A 22,404-nucleotide genomic window follows, 5' to 3' on the forward strand; every position below is an offset into this window, starting at 1 on the left:
TCTCTCCCTAGTACCCATGTGTGGCAAAATCTTATTTATCTTTGGAGAGGGATAACCTAAATATCATTCCTTTACAAAGATGTCTCTGATTTCACTGATCAACTCTCATTACTGTGCCAGCCACAAATGATCACCCTCCACTCTGAATTCCCAAGACACTTTGTGTATTACTTATGATAGCTTTATACTTTGTGTTACAGGTATACTTTACCCTTTGTATTAGAATATAAGCTCTTGGAGTGGCTGGATGGATTTAGGGTGTCTGACTTCAGCTCAGGTCATGATCTCATGGCTTATGAGTTTGTCCCGTGTCAGGCTCTCTGCTGTCAGCATAGACCCTGCTTCGGATCCTCTGTCCCCTGCTTCTTCCCCTTCCCTACTTGTTCTCTATCTCAAAATAAATAAATAAACTTAAAAAAAAAGAATATAAACTCCTTAAAGGCAGGGGCCATATTTCATCTTTATTTTTGTATTTTTCTAGTTTCCTTTATGTTATTAATTGAAGTATAATTAACATATAGTGTCATTATATTATTCTCAGGTGTACAATATAAGGATTCAGCAATTCCATAAATTTCTGAGTAATCAAAAAGATAAGTGTACTCTTTTTTTAATGTTTATTTAATTTTTGAGAGAGAGAGAGGCAGAGCATGAATGGGGGTAGGGGCAAAGACAGAGGGAGACACAGAATCTGAATTAGGCTCCAGGTTCTGTCAGTACAGAGACCAATGCAGGGCTCAAACCCATGAACTGTGAGAATGTGAACTGAGCTGCAGTGGGGTACTTAACTGACTGAGCTACCCAAGCACCCCAAGATATTTTTTATTACTTAAATTCCACATATGAGTGAAATCATATAGTATTTATCTTTCTCTGCTGGATTTGTTTCACTTAGCATTACACCATCTAGGTCCATCCATGTTGTTGTAAATGGCAACATTTCATTTTTTCAATGGCTGAGTATTTTCTACCATATATATATTAATGGACAATTGGGTTATTTTCATATCCTGGCTATTGTATGTAATGTTACAATAAACATAAAGGTATATATATCTTTTCTTATTCATGTAAAGAAGAAGCTTTTGCACAGCAAAGAAAACCATACACAAAACAAAATGGCTACTTACTGAGTAGGAGTGGATATTTGCAAATGATATATCCAGTAGGGTTAATATCCAAAAATATATAAAGAACTTATACAACTCAACATCAAAAAATCCATTTATAAAATGGACAAAGACCAACAGACACACGAAAAGATACTCATCATCACTAATCACCAGGGAAACACAAATTAAAACTGCAATGAGATATCACTTACTTTGTCAGATTGGCTAAAAGAAAAAAGATAAGAAATAATAAGTGTTGGTGAGAATGTGGAGAAAAAAAAAACTATCATGCACTGTTGGTGGGAATGTAAATTGGTGCAGTTTCTAGGGAAAGTAGTGTGCAGGTTCCTAAAAAAATTAAAAATAGTATTATCATATAGTCCAGTAATATCACTACTGAATATTTACTCAAAGAAAACAAAAACACTTTTCTAGTTTATTTTAATAATATATTTTTTTAAAGCCAGTAAGGCCAGTGAGCAGCTACAGACACAACTGTAAAGTAGACAAGTAAAAAGAGAGAGAGACAGAGACAGAGAGAGAGAGAGAGAGAGAGCAAAGACACATCCTTCACTCCACAATAAGTACAGAACTCTATTAGTATTCCCTCACCAACATCCCATGGGAGTCCTAGCTTTCCATGCACTCAAGAGTACTCTCCAAAATCGTGCAGGGACAAGACTGCATTTAGGTGTGATGATGTAACACTCAATATGTATTGGCACTGCTGAGTTCAAGGTCTATAGTTTTGGTGCTAACTTAAGTGGGGTTAGCCACTCGGCTGTGCTGGATCCCATAGCTGAAGTAGATAGCAAACCCGATCAGCATGGAGACACCAAATCGGGCCCAGGTGTCAGCTGTCATCTGCATCATAAGGCAAACATTCACAAATACACTCAGTAGTGGGAGGAGAGGCAGAGCAGGGACCTTAAAGGGAAGGCGACTGGAGTTCTGTGGCTGTCTCCAGATGACCCCAGTGATCCCAATGATGAGCCCCAGGAGCACCACAACCACTGAAATCCACACTGGGTCTCCAGAAAGCAGAACTGGCCACTGGGCCAGCACCAGGCAAAGAAGAGTGAGCAGCAGAACAAGCAGTGAGGAGCAAACATAGACAACCTGGCCAGAGAGTGGAGTGGGGGAGGAGCTGCCTGTGAAAAGTAGTTCCTGTAGAGTCAGCTGCACTGCTGCAGGTCCATTCTCCTCCTGCATCTCTGCTTCATTTCCCCCATTCTTCACCTCAGGCTGATACCTGAGGATGAGGATACAAATAGCTACCAGGGAGTGAGTAAACAGGGTCCCAATGGACATGAAGTCCACAAGATGAATGAGTTCAAAGAAGAATGCAATGACTGCTGCCATAATGCCCAAGACCACAGTGGCCACAATGGAGATATGTCTGCTGGTGTGGGTCCTGGCAAGGACATGGAACAGGAGGCCATCCTTTGCCATCACAGAGATCACCCAACGTGCAGAGAACATATCATTCAAGATTGTAGTGAAAAGAGTACAGAGAGCTCCAATAGCCACAACATAGCAGGCAGGGGCCCAGCCAATATATAGAAATGCCTCAGGCAAAGGGCTCCCAGCTTGGAGCTGGTAGTAAGGCACCATAAGTGTAAGTGCTGAAGTGACACAAAAATACATCAAAAAGCAGATGAACAGTGAAATCACAATTCCCATGAAGATGGAACGCTGGGGATTCTGGGCTTCCTCAGCTCTGGTAACAATATTGTCAAAACCTATAAATGCATAGAAACAGGTAGCTGCTCCACGGAGAATCCCCTCAAAGCCAAAAGGCACAAATCCTCCATAGCCCAGAGGGCCCAAGCTTGAGGTGCCATTGAGTCCAGCCTTTACGTAGTCCTCTTCTGTGAGCTTCCAGTTGTGCAGGTCCCCTTTAATGAAGCCAGAGATGATGACAAAGACAAGAATCAAAAGGCTCACCAATGTGATCATTTTGGTAAATAGTACTGACTCCCTAGCCCTCAGAGCTAGCACTCCGGTGAGCAACAACACCAGACCCGTAGCAAAGAAGTCTGGATATTCTGCAAGTACCTGTTGAACATGCAGTAAGATACTCTCATGCAGGGTCTGAGAGATCTGGTTCCCAATCAGGTAGTCAAAAGCTCTTGTCCATGCCCGAGCTACACTGGCTGTGCCAACAACATAGGAGAGGATGAAGTTCCAGCCAGTGATGAAAGCCCAGAGTTCACCTATAGTGACATAGCTGTAGAGATATGCAGAGCCAGAATGGGGAACCCGGGCAGCAAACTCTGCATAGCACAGCCCAGCCAATGCACAAGATAGGCCAGCCACCAAAAAGCAGATCACAGTGGCTGGTCCTGCTTGATTGCTGGCCACTTCGCCAGCCAGGAAATACACACCTGCACCCAGAGTGTAGTCTATACCCAGGGCCACTAAATCCAAAGTGCTTAGCCATCTGAGAGGGGTAGGTTCAGTTTTCTTTTCCTCCAGCGTACATCTGCGTACCAGCATTTGACCAAATCTGCGAAGTGCCTGACGCAGCATTCTGGCTGGAACTGAAGAGGATTGTAGGATCAGAGAGCTGTAGCAAGTCCAGGGGGTACAGAGTCTGGTATCATCTTCAGTGAGGCTGAGTTAAGCTCATGGTTTGGGGCTGCTGAGTTTAGCTTCTCAGGCTTCAAAGCTGCTACGCTGTATTTCTTCTGGTATGTCCTGTCCCTCCACAATGCCTAAGTAAACAATAACTATTTACTGAACCCATTTCCAACCAACCAAAGATCAAAAGTCCCATAGCACCTGTTGCAGCACAGATATTGCAGAGAGTGACACCAAAGGACATCATAGACAAATCAACCCTGTTTCTCTCCCCCCACCACAAAAGAAGTGCCAAATACTTCCCAACATTCTGTTATTTTATACACCACATGACGCCAACCCCTTTGGGTTCATCTAACTCATGCAGCTTCATGTGCTGATTAAGCTATAAGAGGGGCACCTGGGTGGCTTAATGAGTTAAGCATCTGACTTCTGATTTTGGCTTAGGTCATTATCTCACAGTTGTGAGATCGAGCCCTGCATCAGGCTCCATGCTGGACATGGAGTTGGCTTAAGATTCTCTCTCTCTCTCTCCCTCTGTGCCTCATTCACTCATGCTCTCTAAACAAACAAACAAATAAAGCTGTAAGACACAACAGAACATGAATTTATTGTGCATAATTACATGTGGGATGTTTGCACGGTGCTTGAGCATGAGTTATGACACATTAATTCACAAACTAGAGGGCCTCAATTAAAGACCCATTTTTAAATATCACCTGAGTTTAAAATACAAATATGGTCCCCAGTCTTAAAACCCTTAGCCCCAACATAAGCTACCCAAGGTCAGATGGCACTTTGCCCCCTTTTCTCTTCATTCTGCATCATCCATTTAGTTGTACTGATGGCAAAGAATGTACAGTTCAACCCTTCACTTTACCCATCTAGGCCCATAGGGGACGCTGTGAGAAGAGAGAAAGAGGGAGAAAGAGGCATGGCCTTCATAACTACCTGCAAGAATCAGAGGACAAGGCTGCCTGGTGAGGAAACACTGGAGATATAGGTGCAGCAGCCAATCAAGGGTCCATTACTAAGTAGGGAGAAGAGCCAGAAAGGTGGTTTTATGAATACTGACATTAATTAAGCCTCACCCAAAGCAACAAGGCAAAATTTACTACAACCTTTATAAGTTGTAGTGAAGTTTTAAGTAAAGTTTTATAAGTTTTATAAACCATGGTCTACGAGACTATGATGGGTAGGGAGAAAAGAAGTAAGTCACCTAGCTCAGTAGCTCACAACCAAATAATTCCTCTGTCTCCTCCCTCTCTGGGTTCCAGGAAAGTGAGTTCACTTCTGCAGACATTCTCCTCATTGTCCACACTGCTCTATAACCACTTTGCCTCATCTGTGATGTCAGCTTCCAGCAGCTTGGAGACCCTTCCTGCTCTAGGAGCTTGTATTAAAACACTCACTTAAAACTCCCTATTAAGTTTTCACAAGGGGTTTTTAACTCACTCAAACCGTTGTCTGAATATGCCAAATATCTGGTTCCTCTTTTCCTTTTCTTTGTTGCTGCTATTCAAATGGCCCCTCCTCAAGCAGAACGAGGCTTCAGGTGAACAATTCACAGCAATGCCCCAGGAATGAGTAGTGCAGAACAGAAAAAAAACAAAGTCATGCAGCCCCCTCTCTCCTCCCTACTCAGGCTTTGGTTTTGAGAGAATTTTGGCAAATGTCAGAGGTTTCTAAAGATGGAAAGATCAAATCAAAATGGAAAAGTCTCTTCTACAGATTATCAAAAGGAACCCTTGACTTATGGGTCTGACCTTCTGTCTACAAATCTATCTAAACTCCTTCTGTGCTGCCCACCAGCTCCAACGTTATGATTTACCAACAAGCTCATGAGATAGATAAGGAGGATCAATTGTTCACTCATGGAACTTTCTACAGTATAAATGTGATTGGCGTATCTCCCACCTACCCCCAGGCTTCAACCCTTCAGTGATTCCCACTGCCCTTCCTTCATAATCCTTCCTTCCTTCATCATCTGACTTGTGCTGATCCCTCCAGCTTCGTCCCTTGCCAAGTTCCTGCACAATTTCCCAGTTGCGAAATTCCACACTCACCCTGTTCCCTGCCTGTAATGCCCTCTTGTCCCCTTCACATAGCTAACCCCCACTTCTCTTTCAGTTCCCAGCTCAGATGTTGCTTCCCCAGGAAGCTTCCCCAGACCCTTATGCTGCCCTTCCTGTGTGCTCTCATAATGCTAGGGTTACTCCGTGTGCCATTTTTCCTAATATGTCAAAATTCCAGCTCAGCTGCCTAACTCCAATTAGACTGTGAGTTAGGTACTCAATACATATTTTGTTGAACATGTACAAACTGAGAAGAGAAACCTGAAAGAACACAAAATCTATAATTGCTATCTACTTGACTTTGAGATACATACTTTGTAGCCAAGCAACCTTTATAAACCTGGCTCAGGTAAAAAATTTAAATGGTATTACCTTCCTTATAGAAGGCAAGCAAAATCAAAAGTGTGAAGGGAAAACCACCTGTGATAAAACCTTGACTGTATATCATTCATGGCAAGTATAAGCCACACATAGGTCATTTGCCTTTGATGACACTTGTTTAAAAATATCAGGCTACCTTGGGTTACAGGCAATGAACAACTCATGCCCAGGTAGAGAATCCCTACTTTTCTGAAGGCATTATGCTCAGGTCCTATAATCTAGGTGGGATGTCCTAAGGCAGAGGTTCTGACTTTGGGAGACAGAGGGAGGCATAATGAAGACACCTGGGGACATTTTCAAATGTCATATCCTCTCGCTCTGGAGATTCTTGTCCACTTCCCATGACTGCTCTCAACCACCCAGCTGAGAAGAACTGGTCCTCAATTTGAAAGCGAAGAGATTCTAAAAGTTTTCTTCACAAAAAGGCAGCACAGTTTAGTAGTTAGGAGTAAGTCTCTGAATGTAAACTGCTCAGGTGTAAATCACAACTCAACCTCATACCAGGTGACTCTGGACAAATTAGTTCACCTCCAGGGGCTTTAGTTTCCACATCAGTCAAATGGGAATAAAAGCAAATACTGCATAGGATAATTGTGAGGAGTAAATAAAATTATGAGTATAAAATACTTAGTTCAGTGCCTAGCAAACACTATGTACTTAATATAATCTACCAAATATTTAATATGAAAATCTGCTATAAAGTCTTCAAGCTTTGAAAATAAATTAGTCTTTGCATATGTCTATCTTCAAAATCATCAACTAAAACTCAAGCCTGTTAGCTAGCCATCGTGAGACAATGAATATGGTTTTATTCCATATATTTTGCCTTGAAACTCTACGGACACTAATTAGATACCCTCATACATGCTGTTGCTAATCACTTGGGGGTCCTAGGCTTACTGCATTAGAGAAGGCATTGAAAAATGTAAGGCTTTAATATAATAATAATAATAATAATAATAATAATAATAATAATAATAATCTGTAATCATAGATGCCTCATCTTATTTCTGGAAGAGGCAATGCTGGGTACTAGAGAGGGAAGAGCAATGAACATTATGTTAGAGATTTTGGATATGAGCCCTGGATCTTCTGCTTGACTATAGAAACAAGGTAATTTGCTTAATCTCTCTAAGCCTCAGTTTCCTCATCCATGAGGAAACTTACTTTTATTGGATCAACATGAGAATTTGATGAGAGGATACAAACTATCATGCACCATTGGTGGGAGTGTCACTGGGGCCACCATCCTGAAGCACAATCTTATTGGAGTTAAGAATGCACACACCCTTCCACCCTACAATCCCTCTCTGAGGTAAACACTCCAAGGAACTCTCTCCTGAGTCCATAAGGAGGCTCATATGAGCATGTTCATCACAGGACTATTAGTGGCAGCAAGTAGTTGGAGCTACGCCAGCATCTGTTACTAGAGGGATATATAAATAAAATGTGTGGTATGTGCACAATGAGATGCTGCACAGAAGTCAGAAATAATAAAGTAGATTTACATTTAACAACATGGGTACTTCTCAGAAACAACGACAAGTAGGAAAAGTAAAAGCAGGATGAGGTGTAAAGCACAATGCCATTTATGCACATTTATAAAACAGACAAAAGTGCTGTATAATTGTCAAGGATACACACATATCTGTTAAAAATATCACATCATTCCTCTGCTCAAAACCTTCCATTGGTTTCCCTTTTATTCAGAGTAAAAGCCAATGTCTGCGTTTACAATGGCCTACAAAGTCCTACAGTATTGGTCACAGACCCAGCTACCTCTCAGCCTCTGTTTCTCTCTTCCCATTCATTTTTCTCTAGCCACTGGTCTCCTAACCTTCTGGCCTCCTAACATACCAGGCGAGACCCTACCTCAGGGCTTTTGTACTTGATGTCCCCTATAACTGCAGCACTTATAGCCCACATATCCACATGGCTGCTCACTTCACTGCATTTAGTGAAATAGGACATGTGTAGCATGACCTTCTTAATCACCCCATATAAAACTGCAATCTGCTTCTAATCACACATAACATGCCTTATCCCCCTGCTCTTTTTTCTATAACACATACCACTGCCCAAAGTACTAAATGTCTTACTTATTTGTTCATGATTTGTCTCACTTCAAAAGAATGTAAGCTCCATGAAAACATGACTTAAACAAAAAAATATTTTGCTCCTGGCTGTATTCCTCGCATCTGCAACTGTTGTTGAGTGGATGAATGTATCTAAATATACATGTAGAGCATATACTGGAAGATCATTTGTTAAATACAGGACAGTAATTCCCCCCCCCACAAACACCCACTGTGAGGAGAGAAAATGAGAATAGAGATCAGGATGAAAGGGGAAAATAAAATGCTTTGTAAAGGTGCCTGACAGGAAGCAATGGTGCTAAAAGCCCATGACTGAAGGAGGGTTGTTTCCACTCTGTGCACTTCAGGTTCGACAAAGGAATTGCATGAGATGACACTGTGAGCAGGCTCTCAATAGAATTAAATTCAAGGGGAACCAGAATCCTGTAATCACTAGGACATGGGGAACACAGAGAAAGAATGCCTGCTAGAAAGAGGGTAGAGAACAAGGGAAGACGGGACACCCCTCTTACCAGTTCCCACTGAACCCATTTCCCTTTTCCCAATTCTTCTTTCTCCATCAGCTCCTTCAACTGTCTCTGGAGGCTCCTTTATGGGCACTAAGGATGCTTGTACCATGTTTCTCCCTCTGGGGAGCCACCTACCTCCTAACAAAGACACAAGAGTGGTTCCTCTCATGTGTGGAATCACACACCCCTTGAGGTTGTTCACCTCAAAAAAATGTCCTACACTCTTCTGAAGTCCATCCATGGACTTTAAGGAGGAATGCCAGAGGAGGACCATCTGAATGGCAGGGTTGGAGAGGGGCAATGTTTTTGATAATTTCTGTTTCCTTCAGCTGTGTTGTGCAGGGTTGTCCTTGTGCTCTTCCCACTTTTACTAAATATGAGCAAAAGTGGACTACAGACAAACTATGAAGATATCAGAGAAATAATCTAAAGAACAAAACATCTGGGAATAAATAATCATATTTTATGACACCAACAAGCAGGAAAAAAAAATAAGCAAGCAAGCTTACAGAAGAGAAAGCAAACCCATTATTGGGAATCCTGAGAGAGACTATCACAAATCCAGTTTATAACAACACAGAGAATCACTGTTTTCAAAACCAATGTTCAGAAATGCCCTCTCTCTGTGCAGTAATCTGTGGTTATTCTAATGGTTTTTATTCAGTCCAGACTCTGACTCAGCTGTCAGAGCCCCGTCCTAATTCTTTCCTAACCCTCAGGTCCATCACCTCCTTCCTAACTCAGTTTCTCACATCCTGACTTACCCTTCCTGGGTTGAGCCTTTTTCCTGACTAAGTGCCTGTCCTTCCAGGGATGTCCTCCTCACTCCTTTCTGTCCAGTCTTGATGCTCTAGCTTTTCTCAAACCTATTCTACAACCTCCCCCATCTCAACATCTAGGTGGCCTTTTCTAAGCCATCATGATTGAGCCCCATCTCCAACCTTCCTCCTCTTCCCACCAACACTTACAGGGCATTCTGCTGCCCATGTGAAACATTTCCCCTTTCTATCTGCTGGTGTCCTGGGTGTGTCACTTAAATTCCTGAAAACTTTGGGAGGGAAGGGCCAGGATCCATATACCTCCTTCTGAATTCCACACTCCCCTTCTAACTCTCACTACCCAGGATAAGGGTCTTCTCATAATTGTAGCAAGGAAACTTAAGAGGCATTTGGGACAGAGAAAATGCATATAGAGATGTATTGAATGACTAATATATCTTGAGATTCCTAGAAGGTTTGTTTGTTTGTTTGTTTGCTTGGAAAGATAGAATGGGCCAAACAAAGGTGTAAGTTGTAAATAAACTAGAACAGGCACCATCATCTATTTCAAGTGCATTCCCTGAGGACATTTCCTAATGTGGGCTCTGTGTCTGTGAATCTTACTTTAATTAAGAAACAATCCCTCCCTAAGAAGGTGCTTACACAGGGATGTGCTTAAAGAAATACAGGGCAGGGGGCAGGGGATGTGAATTCAGCTTGTATGAATTCCAAAATACCCCTGGCTCTCTCTTTCTACTTCTTCTCTGTGTTTATCTCAGTTTCTGAGCTCCTTAAAAACTCCAAAACAAAATATCCATCACAAATGGCCAAAAAGAACACCTGCTAAATCCAACAATATATACCCAGTAAATTGCAGGCTGTCTTACTTTCCCAGCCAGCCTCACCTGCTCTCATTTGTCCTGGAGGGTCATTGTGTTCATTCCTCTGTCTCTAAGAAGGGTACTGCCTTCACTCTAGACCTTTCCTTTTCAAAAAAAATTTAAAGTCAGTAAGTCCCACTGTTTCCCATGCTTGTGCATTAACACTTTTGCCAATCAGTATGTTGGCCTTGTGGCTTCTCCTGAATAGCCTCAAAGATAGTTTGGATATCAGTTGCTTTGCTAGAAGTTTGATAAAGACTTTAGAGGAAGGCTACAGAGGATGTTAAATAATTATTTTCAAGTGCTCAAAGTTTCGGAGAAGTGGACTTTAAATGCAACATTCCTCTCCAGAGATTATATCAAACCCTTTGTATCCAAGCACAGCTCCTTCCTGATCTCAAAGTATGTAAATTCTCTTGTCCTACTTAGAATTTCCAGACAACAAAAACTCTGGAACCAATCAAACCAGTGGCTCCCAAATAAACAAGTATACAGCTTTTTGTATAGCTTAGCTTCCCCAGAGGTTCTGAACTTCTAACTCAGCAACCCTACAACTCTGATAGGAGGCAGTCATGAACAAGAGTAGGGGTTTGAGTTGAGGGTGAGAACTTTAAATAATAATAATGTAGTGCCTGTGCACACCAACACTTCTAAACTGGAAACAGTCCAGAATACATAAGAAAAGTAAACAGAGAAAAGCCACCATGAACACTGGGGCCATGTCTCTTACCCAATGGTAAAAGGGATTAGTTAACAAAATCAGATAAAAAAAATGGAAGCAAAGCAAAGGCTAGGATGTGTTCAGAGTAGGTGGTAATTTTAAAATGGATGGTCCAAGAGAGCCTCACCTTCACACTTTTGTGTAACCATCACCACCATCCATCTCCAAAACTTGTTAACCTTCCTCACCTGAAACTCTGTACCCACTAAACAGTAACTCCCTGTATCTCCTGTACTTTCTGTCTCTGTGAGCTTTCTGTCTTCATGAATTTGACTACTCTGGATACCTCATATAAGTAGAATCATACAATTTGTACTTTTGTGACCAGCTTATTTCACTTAACATTATATCTTCAAGGTTCATCCGTTTTATAGCATATGTCAGAATGTCCCTCCTCTTCCAGGCTGCATAATATTCCATTGTCTATATATCCCACATCTTGTTTACCCATCCATCCACTGATGGTCATGTGGATGTTTCACCTTTAGCTGTTGTGAATAATGGTGTTACGAATATGGGTATACAGATGTCTTTTTGAGTTCCTCCTTTAAATTCTGTGAGATATATACCCAGAAGTGTATATGTAGTTTTTTTGTAACCACAATACTTTTTTCCACAGTGGCTACACAATTTTACATTCCCACTAACAATGCACAAGCATCCCAATTTCTACATATGCTTTCCAACTCTTGTTATCCTGTTTTTTTTTATATCGATCATCCTAATGGGTGTGAAGTGGTACTTGGCTACTTTTGAGGATAATAAGGAGGTCTGTGGGGCCAGGACAGAGTGAGTGAGGGGGAAGCAGTAAGGGATGAGGTCAGAGAAAAAGCAGGAAGCCAGATCCTTCTGTAGGGTCTGAGAGTCACTGTGAGAACTTTGGCTGTTACTCTGGGTGAGATGGAAACCCTAGAAAAAATTATAGTTTCACAAGTTTTCTACAGATTGGTGTTTTTGAACTAAGTATTGGATACTCTAATAACGAAAGCCCTCCTCCAGAGTTTGAAAACAAGTCATGGAGATAAGTTTTGCAGAGCTCTCAATAGATGCCTGGTGCCTCTGATAACACAATGAGGCCTGAAAAAGCTGTGTTCTTGCCTCTGCCTCCCTCTCTAGATGCCAAAACAGAGATGCCATACAGCCACCCATGGGGGAGGACAATGGCAGATTGCTTTCCCTGAAGACTTTCACTTTATGGATTATCTCTAGGCAGGACTCCACCACTGAAAACTAAGTCACTTTAGTGTCTTTCACTATTTTAGATTATTCCCACTATAATTCAGGATAATGAAGAGTTGACATGGAGATAAAGGGTGCTTTCTTGGAACTGATGATATTAATGATTACAAAGACAAGGGTAGGTAGAGTCTCAGAAGGGGGATAAGAACCATATACATCAGGCACTCTGAAGCCTTGCAGAATTAAATAGGTGAATTCAATCACAAGGCCCATATGCCTCAGAAAGGACTGTCAGAAATTTCTGAGATGCTCAGAGCTGGAGAAAGGGCCCCAAGAGAAGCCTGAAAACACATTTCTGAGAAGTAAAGAGTACTTCTCATAATCTTACTTCCCCTGGGTGACAGAAATAAAATCTCTACATCCATATGAGTATTCCAAGGAGTTCTACAGTTTCCCAACAACAAATAATCTGGAGAGAATCACCGCCCAACCACTCTTTATAAATGCTATAAGATACAGACTTCTGTGTGTGAGTAAGGATGGGGATGGATGGTGGAGAAGGAAAGAATTGTGGGGTTGTCCTTCTGGGAAAGGAAAAGAGACAGAAATCAATTTACATAATGACATTCTATATTTTCAAATGGGAGTTAGGGGAGGAAAGTGTAATAAAATCTTGAAATCCAAATGACTAATTTCTTTCAGCAAGGAAACATACCATGTACTTCTAGCTTCTGTGTCCTGTGTTTCTTTCCATCTAAGAACCATCTTATTCATTGTCCACTCTCAAAATATTATGATTATCACCCACTCCCGGGGTAAAGAGACTTTACAGCTTGCCTCACCTCATAGTCCCATCTCATTTCCTTTCTCTGTGGATCTTGACAGAGGTCCTGGGTTACCTTTAAGCCTTCAAACATGTGCAGTAAAAATGGGACTAGGATATAGGAGAAGGGTGTTCTTCCTCCTTTCAAGTAGAAAAATAATAGAACTTAATGGCAGTGTACATCTTACATCATTCATTCATTCATTCAGTCAGTCACACATTCATTCATTCAAAAATATTAAGCACCTTTTAAAGGCCAGTCCTAGGGAATTGGGACTGGAACACAATAGGGAGGAAACACAAATAGGGAGGAAAAAGATGTGTTCCCTGCCTGCATGGCACTCATTATCATTAAGAATATTTGTATATAATATTCTTGCCCAAAATGTGTAACCTGAACCTAATGATAAAATGATCAGTCTACAAAATAACTTTCCTCAGTAAGTTGACTTTCTATAAAACAACTGACCCATGCTGTTCAAAACTGTTAATATTAGGAATGACAGTCTGAGGAACTGTTACAGATTAATGGAGAATAAAGAGACATGACAATGAAACGTAATGCAGAACCCTGAACTGCATCTGCATCAGGGAGAAATATTTTGCCATAAAAAAATCAGACAATTAGTATACTTAGAATATGGACCATATTTTATACACACAAGCACACAAACACAAACACACACATTGGAGGGAGCAAGTAGTGGGAAAATATTAAAACACTTGGTCAATCCTGGTGAAAAATAAATGGGTATTAATTATTCTATTCTTGCAATTTTCTGTAGTTTTCATATTTTTTCAAACCAAAAAGATAGGAGGAAAATAAGAATATCCCAGCAGTAAAGGTTATGGATTCTCCTCCCCTAAATCAGAGGGTTAGATCATTCCACCCAGAATGATCTAGCCCCAAATCAGAAACTTTAGATCAAAGGAGTGGATGGAAGATAGAACTCTCTTGACTTTGCTTTATAACCAAAATTGTCAGCCAGCCAAAAAACCTTGAAAGTAACCACAACCACGGCTCATGTTAGTACAGTTATAAAAATTCCATATTCTTATTATCATTTTGTGGGATTAACACAAACTAATAAACCAGGGCCCTAGACTTCAATTCTAGAGATATTTGGGAACATGGGAAGAAACTGGAAGAAGAGAAAAATGGTATCTGGCAAGTATTAGTACCAGGTATATGTGCAAGATTTAGGGATGCATTAAGAGGGGGGTGAAAGTGAACCAGAATTTTTTGAGCTGCAGGTAAGGCACATATGTTATTTCATTTATCCCCCATAACAGCCCAATGACATAAGCATAATTATTCCACTTTATAGACAGAGAGTTTAGATAACTGTCCCAAGCTCATATAGCCAGTAAAAAGGAGAGCTGGAAATTGAATTTGGTTCTTTATTGCTTCAAAGACCATGTTCTTTCTCCTGAGCACCCTACCTTCACAAAAGGCAAGACTCTAGGGAATTGCTATAAAAGGAGTATTTGAGCCATGTTCTTTTATTTGCTCCAAGGTCACCCTCTGCTAATGTCTTTCCTTTCCTCACAAATAGATATTGATGAGCCAGAACTGGAAGTAGTGGGACCATCAAAACTAAAATCTCCAAATAAACATTGTCCTGATAAAATCCGAACTTAATTTAATCTAGGGCCAAAATGTCTTCGGATTGTCCTTTTGGATGCCAAGAAAGATTTCAAAGAATTGCTATACCTACCCCAGTAGTTCCCAGATATGATTCAATAGCTAATTGTAATTCCTGCCCACAACATTAGCCCATCTCCTTTTGCTTGGCTTTTAGTGGAATTATAGGATAATGGATCTCAACAGGAAATATAAGTCATCCTCATAGGAATACTTTCATCATATTATTCTTTCACCATTCTATTCTAAATCTTTTCTGGTCACTGCCTCATTCTTACGAAGAAAAAGAACAATCTTCAGTACAGTTAGGGAGTGCTAAAGAAGAAAATGAAACCTTTACTCTTATTGTGTAAAGGAAGATGGGGGTGGGGAGCAGACATTTTCTAAAATGGGACCCAAATGGTAAGAAGATGGTTGTAATATTCCTGACAGCTAAATACCTACAGATTTGGCCTTCCCAAACTTCAGCCATCACTGAGGCTTCCAGTTGCTGCTGGCCCACACCATTAGGAAACATCTGTCAAAAAGGACAGCTCCAACTGGGACAAAGGAGGGTAGGAAGGCAGATGGTGCCAGTTTAATGAGGATGGTTTAACAAAACATCTTTTTAAAAGTTTATTTATTTTGAGAGCGAGAGAAAGAGAGCGAGAGAGAATGCCAAGCAGGCTCTGCACTGTCAGTGAAGATCACAACGTGAGGTTTGAACTCAGGAACCGTGAGATCATGACCTAAGCTGAAACCAAAAGTCACACGCTTAACCAACTGAGCCACCCAGGTGGCCCTAACAAAACATCTTTTCAAGCCTCCTAATTCATTTGGCCATTTGCTCCCCAGACTTGGCTGCCAATCACAAGCAGAATGGGAATGTTTTCCAGAGAACAGCCATCTCCTTTTTATTCTTAATTCAGAAGAACAAGTACCAGAAAAATTTCAGCTTTCATGCCACTCCAAAGTATGATTAACCCTATTCCAGATCTAAAATAGGAGGGTGATTCTAGTGAAAAGGACTTCAGTTATGTCTGATTGATCATTCTTGTTTGGTTGTCATTGACAACTAGAGACCTAACCTAGTAGAACATATAAAAATGGGCATCAGTGTTCCCCATTGTGACCCATGTCTGTGGCCAGCTCTAAGCTCACAGCACCTAGAACATTGTTATTATTTATTAATCATCCATGGAAATAAGCACAAAGAAGAATGGACATCAGGCATAAACACAGATATCTTTGTGTATTTTATGATTTTGCCATTATTGTTTTAAACTTATTAATGAATATGGACTTGAAATAAGGAATAATCAGTATTCTGAACATGCTATTAGCATAGGAAGATCAACAGAGAAGATAAAGGATTGCCTTCCTATTTCAGTTTCAAAGGGAAACACCAAATATGTCCAGAAATAAAGGGTTGACAAAGAAGATTCAAAGGATCCTACTTTATTAGAGAAATTCCATAAAAAGTTTAGAACAAATCTAAGAAATTCCAACTGAAATCATTGGTTTCAGATTTTGGGGGATAGCCAAACTAGCCTTCAATTCAATTCAGATGATACGAAGTCCCTTAGACTTTTAGCACCTTGTCCACAACAGACCTCTATCTAGTATGTTCCTACACTTTGCAAATACAGCATATCCAGGGCCAGCTTCCTGCCATACTCCCTGGTCCACCCTCCTGTCCATAGAATTGGTAATTCTAAACAGAGATCCTATCAGCTCTCACTCAGATTCACTAAGCAGCCATCAGAGAGTACTGCCCTTAAAGCAGGATAAAGGCCTAAATTACATCCTTCCTGATCACTACACTGCATTAGATACCTGAAGTGTGAGCATTCTCTACCCTCCTTCTGGAAAATGCCACTTTTCTCAAGTCTTAAAAAGACACTCGTGCGCATGCGCACGTGCACATGCATGCACACACACACACACACACACACACACACACACATACACACACACACTCTCTCTCTCTCTCTCTCCCAACAGACTTGCAATTTTCTGTTCTCTATTAAGTTGAAACTTTTAACATGGTATTTATAAGTCTTTCTTTTCACTGTTGTTCTATCACTTACTCCTACTATTAAACTTTTCTGTGGCTCTTTTCATGAACAGGACAAATCTTTGCCAATACTTGCACATGTTGATGGCATTGACATTAGCCCTCATATAATCTGTCCCTCTCTGCCTAGAACACGTTCTTTTCAAACCCTGTCCAGCATGACTTTCCTTCTGGAAGCTTCTCTGGTCACACCTATAGATAGATATCTGGTCTTTCCAGTATTCTTTCCTTGCCTCCTACTCTCCCCTCACTAATGTCCAGTGGCATAACTCACAGGCCTAGAACTTTGCACAAGAACACTCAGGTAGAGAAGAGGGCAGAACTAATAAGTGGGGGTGGGAGTGTTGTGAGGAGCAGAACTTCTGCTTGATAATGCTTTCAGCTTGCATTTCCTTCCCCAGCTAAAACCTGAGGTCCAAAGAGTTACTTGGCTACAGCCAAGGAAGTACCCCACACTCTGTAGCCCACTTTGGTGATATCAGAGATCTGACACAAGAACTGAGGTCTAGGTCTCTTTCATCACAACAAAGTAAAAGTATAAACGAAGAAACCCACTCATCTGGGATAAAGTACAATATCTGTGAGATATATGATTTCCTCCAGTGTCATCTCCCTGAACATGTCACAACTGAACAGACAATCCAGAGTTTTATTACTTCCACTGTTTTACTTTATTTGTAAAATAAGTCACCTAAAGCTTTGTCATTAGGCAACATGACATGATACTCAGACTGCAGTGGCTTCATTTAAAGGTAGCCTGAAGAAGGGAGGAGGGATACCATAGTCAAAGGATTAAATGGTGTCTAGAATAGGACTTCTCTTGTTTCAGGAAGATAAGGAAGTATCCCTGAAATGCTCTTATAATATAAGCTTCCAGAAAAAATAATTTTCTGTATTTATCATAATTTTCCTGTACTATCTGTAAATAACTACACAGAATGGTTCTGTGTACTTTGGGTTGGGTCTAACATGAGCAATTGGAAGATCCCTCAAGTAAAAACCACAAAAAGTTTCTAAGTGTGAAAGACTGGATTCAAATCTATTAAAGATAAGATTTCAACTAAATGTAAAAGAAAATAAAGGCAAATTCCAAATTATAAAGTTCAGGCACCACAGTGATTCTTTGTGCAAAAGAACTCAAGCAAAATCAACATTTTTACCTCCCATAAATAATATACATCACCACCATTACCCCCAAATCATCACACAGTCAGTTACACACAGTGTACAATGGTGACAAATACAAAATAGTCCTCTCTGGGAACATACAACTAAGGGCATTTCATCAATACTTACCCACCTGCCAAAATAAGTAAAAAAAATACATAAAGTATAAATGAGGAAGGGTATTCCTAAATCAGAAATGAATAGTCAAGGCAAAAGCATGTCAACATCCCAGATATCTTCCTAGTTGATGGAAAGTAAGAGTAGTAGTAAGAGTGGTAAGAGTAGTAAGGACCTAATTTTCCAGGTTGGTAAAACTAGTGAGTATCTTTCTGTATACTCTATGGGTCAACCTGAGAAAGTTGCATGGATGATAAAGCTTGCATGGATATCCCCACCTTGGCATTGTGTATAACTGTTTCCCAGCAAAACATGGTTCAAGCTACATCTTCAACTTGGGACATTACCCAATAAATACAGCGTATCTATGCCTTTCTTCCATGCCCCCCACCAAAAACACAAAACAAGCTCCACCCACACCTTGAATCAGTAAATTCAGTTTACCCAACTAGACAGATCCAGTTAAATATATTATAAAAATATAATTATTATTATTATTCTCAACCATGGTCTGTAAAGGAAAGGAAAAGAGAGAAACATCATTGCAGTAATAATAAATATGTAAATTCTCCCCTAGGGAAGGAGAAGTAAAAGTCAGATAGCTACCCTGAAAAGTTGGAAAGAAAGCTGGACTAACCAAATTCAGCTTATAGTAAAGAAAATAAATATCCAAACTTGTATCCTAGGGGTCTTTTGAGAACAACCTCACCAAATAGACCACTTACCAGGCATCCTCCCACCCATGATCTTACTTTGTACTATATTCTGTTTGCATGTTACTTGGAAGAAGGCTTTGTCCCCCCTTCTAAAATAAAATCACTCTAGGGTAGGACCTGTTTCATGTCTCTCAATGAGACTAGAAACCCTAATTCTATAAGTAAATATTACTAACCAAGACTTGAAGACATGGCAGCCCCCAAACTGTCTGCTCCTTAGACCAAGAGGAAACACAGCCACCTTCTCCAGCTCTCCTACCTACATGACCACCCCGAGCCCTACACCTCTCAAATTCATTCCCAGTCTGGCAGAGGCTGAATTCCAAGTCAGTAAAAACCCATCCTGATGTAAACTTCATGCTTCACACCAACTGTGTGTAGACCAAATCCATCCACTGAAATGTTGACCAAAATCTATGTAAGTGTGGACCAAAACATTTTTGCTTCCTTCTCACAATATCTATAGAGTTCTTGCTATACTCACACTCTACACTAGTATCATTATACCACTATTTGAGTAAACAATCAGGTAGCCAGCTTTTCTTTAGAGGCTGTATAGACTCCATATTATCTAGTATCATTCTGGTATGGTTGTGAACAAGGTGGTTTTTCCTAGTCCCTCTGGGATAATTTCAGAAAAGACAGGGAAATGCAAAAATTGTCACTCATGATTTGACACATTTACATCTTTATTTTAAGTCAGAATCCAGTTTGGAAATTCTTAACATTTCTATCATCACATCAAAACATGATGATCAACCCGACAAGTCAGAAAAGCATAAGCTTCTGCATCTAGAGACCTTCAGAAACTAGATGGGCTACCAGAAAGAATAAAAATGACATTTTTCCAACACGAATCAGAAAAGGCTGGGAAAAACCAGGAAAGATGTGCAATTAAGGGATTAGAAAGTGACGTGATACATTGATGTCAACAGTGAAAATCAATTTCCTCCCTATTTCCCCCTATGATTCTCAACTCCCTTTCCTTAACCCTGAATCCTGTCAACAATGAACACCTAATTAAAATCCTCAGGAGAAAGCAGGAGAAGGAAATTCTGTCCACCTTGTTTTCCAAACTATAATATATGATGGCCTTTGTCTACAATGAACACTGATCCATGCTCATTTTTTTCCCAAGAAAAAATTGTTTGCCCCCTCAAGTCCTTCCTTTCCTTGTAAGCACATATTCTAGAAATCCATCCAGTGCCCCATCCATCACTATACCGCGTCTCCACATTTAGAATTGCAGCTAGGGGATGTCGGAGCTCATGACTCCTTCTGCCATGTACCTCCTCGCAATATACACCTTCAGTAATATACTACACATAAAGTATTTTAGGAAAGGCTGACTATGTCCCTGGTTATCTTCCTTCATATATTTAACTGTGTCCTTCTGTCCTCCCATGAAATTACTTGGCTGTCTCTTTCTTGTGTCCTCTCTCACCAGAGTGTGCTTGGTTCCTGTCATAGCCCTAGGTAGCTGTTCTATACCACTACCATCTGCCTTGGAAAGTTAATTGTTGTGTTTGTTTTGCTGTAGGAAAGAGAACAGATCATTTGAGTCATATTAAAGTTGTATTATGCCACAATGTCCTGAGTTCTTATCCAATTATAGATCAATATGACTTTTCCACCAAGATCCATCTGCCTCACCCCAGCTCAGGCAACATAATCTACACAAAGAGCATTGGGCACCAATTCTTAAGGAATATTCTCTATCCCTCTTCACTAGTTCTTTTTAATCCCCACTTTGCTTTGTGATTTCTGTGCTAATAAAAGAAAAAAGGGACAAGGATAAACCAAAAGATATAATCCAAAAATCATATTTATCGATTTGAAATATACTTGGTTAAAGATACTGGCCTTTTCACATGATTTTGCTTAAACTAAGGTTAAAATGAATCTGCCTTTGGAAGCATATAACACATATTAATTGATAATGGAGAATCATTCCCAAGAAACTCTAGAGGGCAAGAGAAAGACAACCTTGAAATCAACATTTGGCACATATAAGCAATAAAATAGGTGTCATGCATGGAGAAGCATTGTCTGGGCTCCTGGTGTTGAAGTACTGCCCACAATGTACATGGTCTTGGGAGCAGAGAAGGGTGGAGAAGAGTTTAAGACTCTAAGGCCTTAGATTAAAGAGTTGCAAATATGTACTTCGATAAGAACAAATGGCCTGTTGGAGACCCAGGAAGCCAGACCTATTTCAGGCTTCTCCACCAAGGCTTTATAAATTAATAAATTCATGTACATAAAACTGATAGATTCCAAGAGAAAGAAGAGAGACTTCAAGTTTCAAGGTTTAGTTAGCACTGGCTCATTTACAATATACTTGGGAACTCAGACAAGTCTTCACACAGTGTTTTAAAGACCAGTAGGCAGCCACACCCCAGGGGATCTTGGTAATCTTTCCTCCTACAGCCTGACCTGGCTTATAATCAATCCTACCACAACTTTTTAAAATTAGATAAGAAAGGCACAGAGATACCTTCACAGCTGTAAAAAATAGATAACTTGCTCCTTTAGCATGAGGGAAGAATATCTTCAACTCCTCTCTGGTGATGGTGGACCACCTTATAAAACTGGATCTGATATTCTGCAAAGTCCACACCAATATCCTCCCTAAGAAGATATGATATAGAGACTTTCAGAATCTCAAGTGAGAAAGTGTGTCAAAACATGAAGGAGGCAGCAGAGCCAGATGAAAGAATCTTCACTCAAAGAACATGTCTAAGCATACTATGTGCTGGACCCTGTGGGAAAGACAAAGATGAATAAAGCAAGCTCTGTACCATAACAGGAAGGAAAGGCCAGGAAGGAGGGCAGGGCAAAGAGGTGGGAAGGACTAAGTAGGAGAAGTGCCAAAGAATAACCTCTCCTAACTCATATTTTCCTCAGGAGAGCTGAGTGTCGGACTCCAAATCACTCTGACCCCAGCAAACCTACCTGCTTTCCCCAAATTTGCAGGGCTTCTGGTCTATCTATACCCCCCAAAGCAAAGTCAGCCATGAAATATGCAACTCCCATAGCAGAACTCCAAGCCCAGCCTTTTTTTCCTCTCTGGCTCTGTGTTAGTTTCCTTGTCAACTCTATAAAAATGAGAAATCACTTACCCATGAGCTTTTTATTTCTCAAAGGAGAAAGACCTGAGAAGAAAGTGCAAGCCAAACCCAGGGACAGGGGAAGGCTTGGCTAAGCAGAGTCAGCACTTGAAGTGGAGCTTGGCAGGAGCCCTCTAGAGATAGGGCCCTTGGGGAGGCCGGGCATTTGGGGAGGCGGGGCACACCAGCAGGTTGAGAAATAGTGAAGGAGTTGGATTAGACAGAATTCAGAAGGAAAGCAGGAGGTGGGGAATGGAAGACTAGTGGGGCCATATCTGGGTGTGTTGGTGGAGTGAGGGCTTAAATGGGACTTTGTTGGAGACTTTGTGGCAGCAAGATATGAATTTAGAAGTAAATAAATTCCCCAGAGTCCTGGGTATAGAGGTTGTACTGGTTGTCAGGAGGAGAATGTGGGGAGCTAAGTGGAGTCCAGCCTGTGGTAATTTGGAGGCCAGTCCCTGATCCAGCTAAAGAGCCT

The 22,404-nt window shown here is 40.7% G+C and overlaps 2 protein-coding genes across 3 annotated transcripts in view; both read right to left on the minus strand.

Moving 5' to 3' along the window:
* LOC123590749 (cationic amino acid transporter 3-like) overlaps positions 1-22,032 on the minus strand; it is a 59,689-nt gene extending 37,657 nt beyond the window's left edge. The window contains exon 1 of the mRNA XM_045464208.1: positions 21,939-22,032. The gene's annotated coding sequence lies outside the window, so the exon portion shown is untranslated. The remainder of the gene's footprint in view (positions 1-21,938) is intronic.
* LOC123590748 (cationic amino acid transporter 3-like) lies at positions 1,339-22,027 on the minus strand. 2 transcript variants are annotated; one of them, XM_045464205.1, is made up of 3 exons: positions 21,939-22,023; positions 21,314-21,447; positions 1,339-3,829 (listed from the first exon to the last, which is right to left on the minus strand). In XM_045464205.1, the coding sequence occupies exon 3, from the start codon at positions 3,642-3,644 to the stop codon at positions 1,872-1,874; it is 1,773 nt and encodes a 590-aa protein (XP_045320161.1). In that variant the 5' UTR covers positions 3,645-3,829; positions 21,314-21,447; positions 21,939-22,023; the 3' UTR covers positions 1,339-1,871. The 2 variants fall into 2 exon arrangements, with proteins under 2 accessions (XP_045320161.1, XP_045320160.1); XM_045464204.1 differs by lacking the exon at positions 21,314-21,447 and having other exon boundaries at positions 21,939-22,027.
* Positions 22,033-22,404: the final 372 nt, after the last annotated feature.

This window comes from Leopardus geoffroyi, chromosome B4, assembly GCF_018350155.1.
Source record: "Leopardus geoffroyi isolate Oge1 chromosome B4, O.geoffroyi_Oge1_pat1.0, whole genome shotgun sequence".
NCBI lineage: Eukaryota > Metazoa > Chordata > Mammalia > Carnivora > Felidae > Leopardus > Leopardus geoffroyi.

Coding starts and splice junctions, on each gene's coding strand:
- LOC123590748 (XM_045464204.1), bottom strand. CDS start 3,644: ATGCTGCGTCAGGCACTTCGCAGATTTGGTCAAATGCTGGTACGCAGA.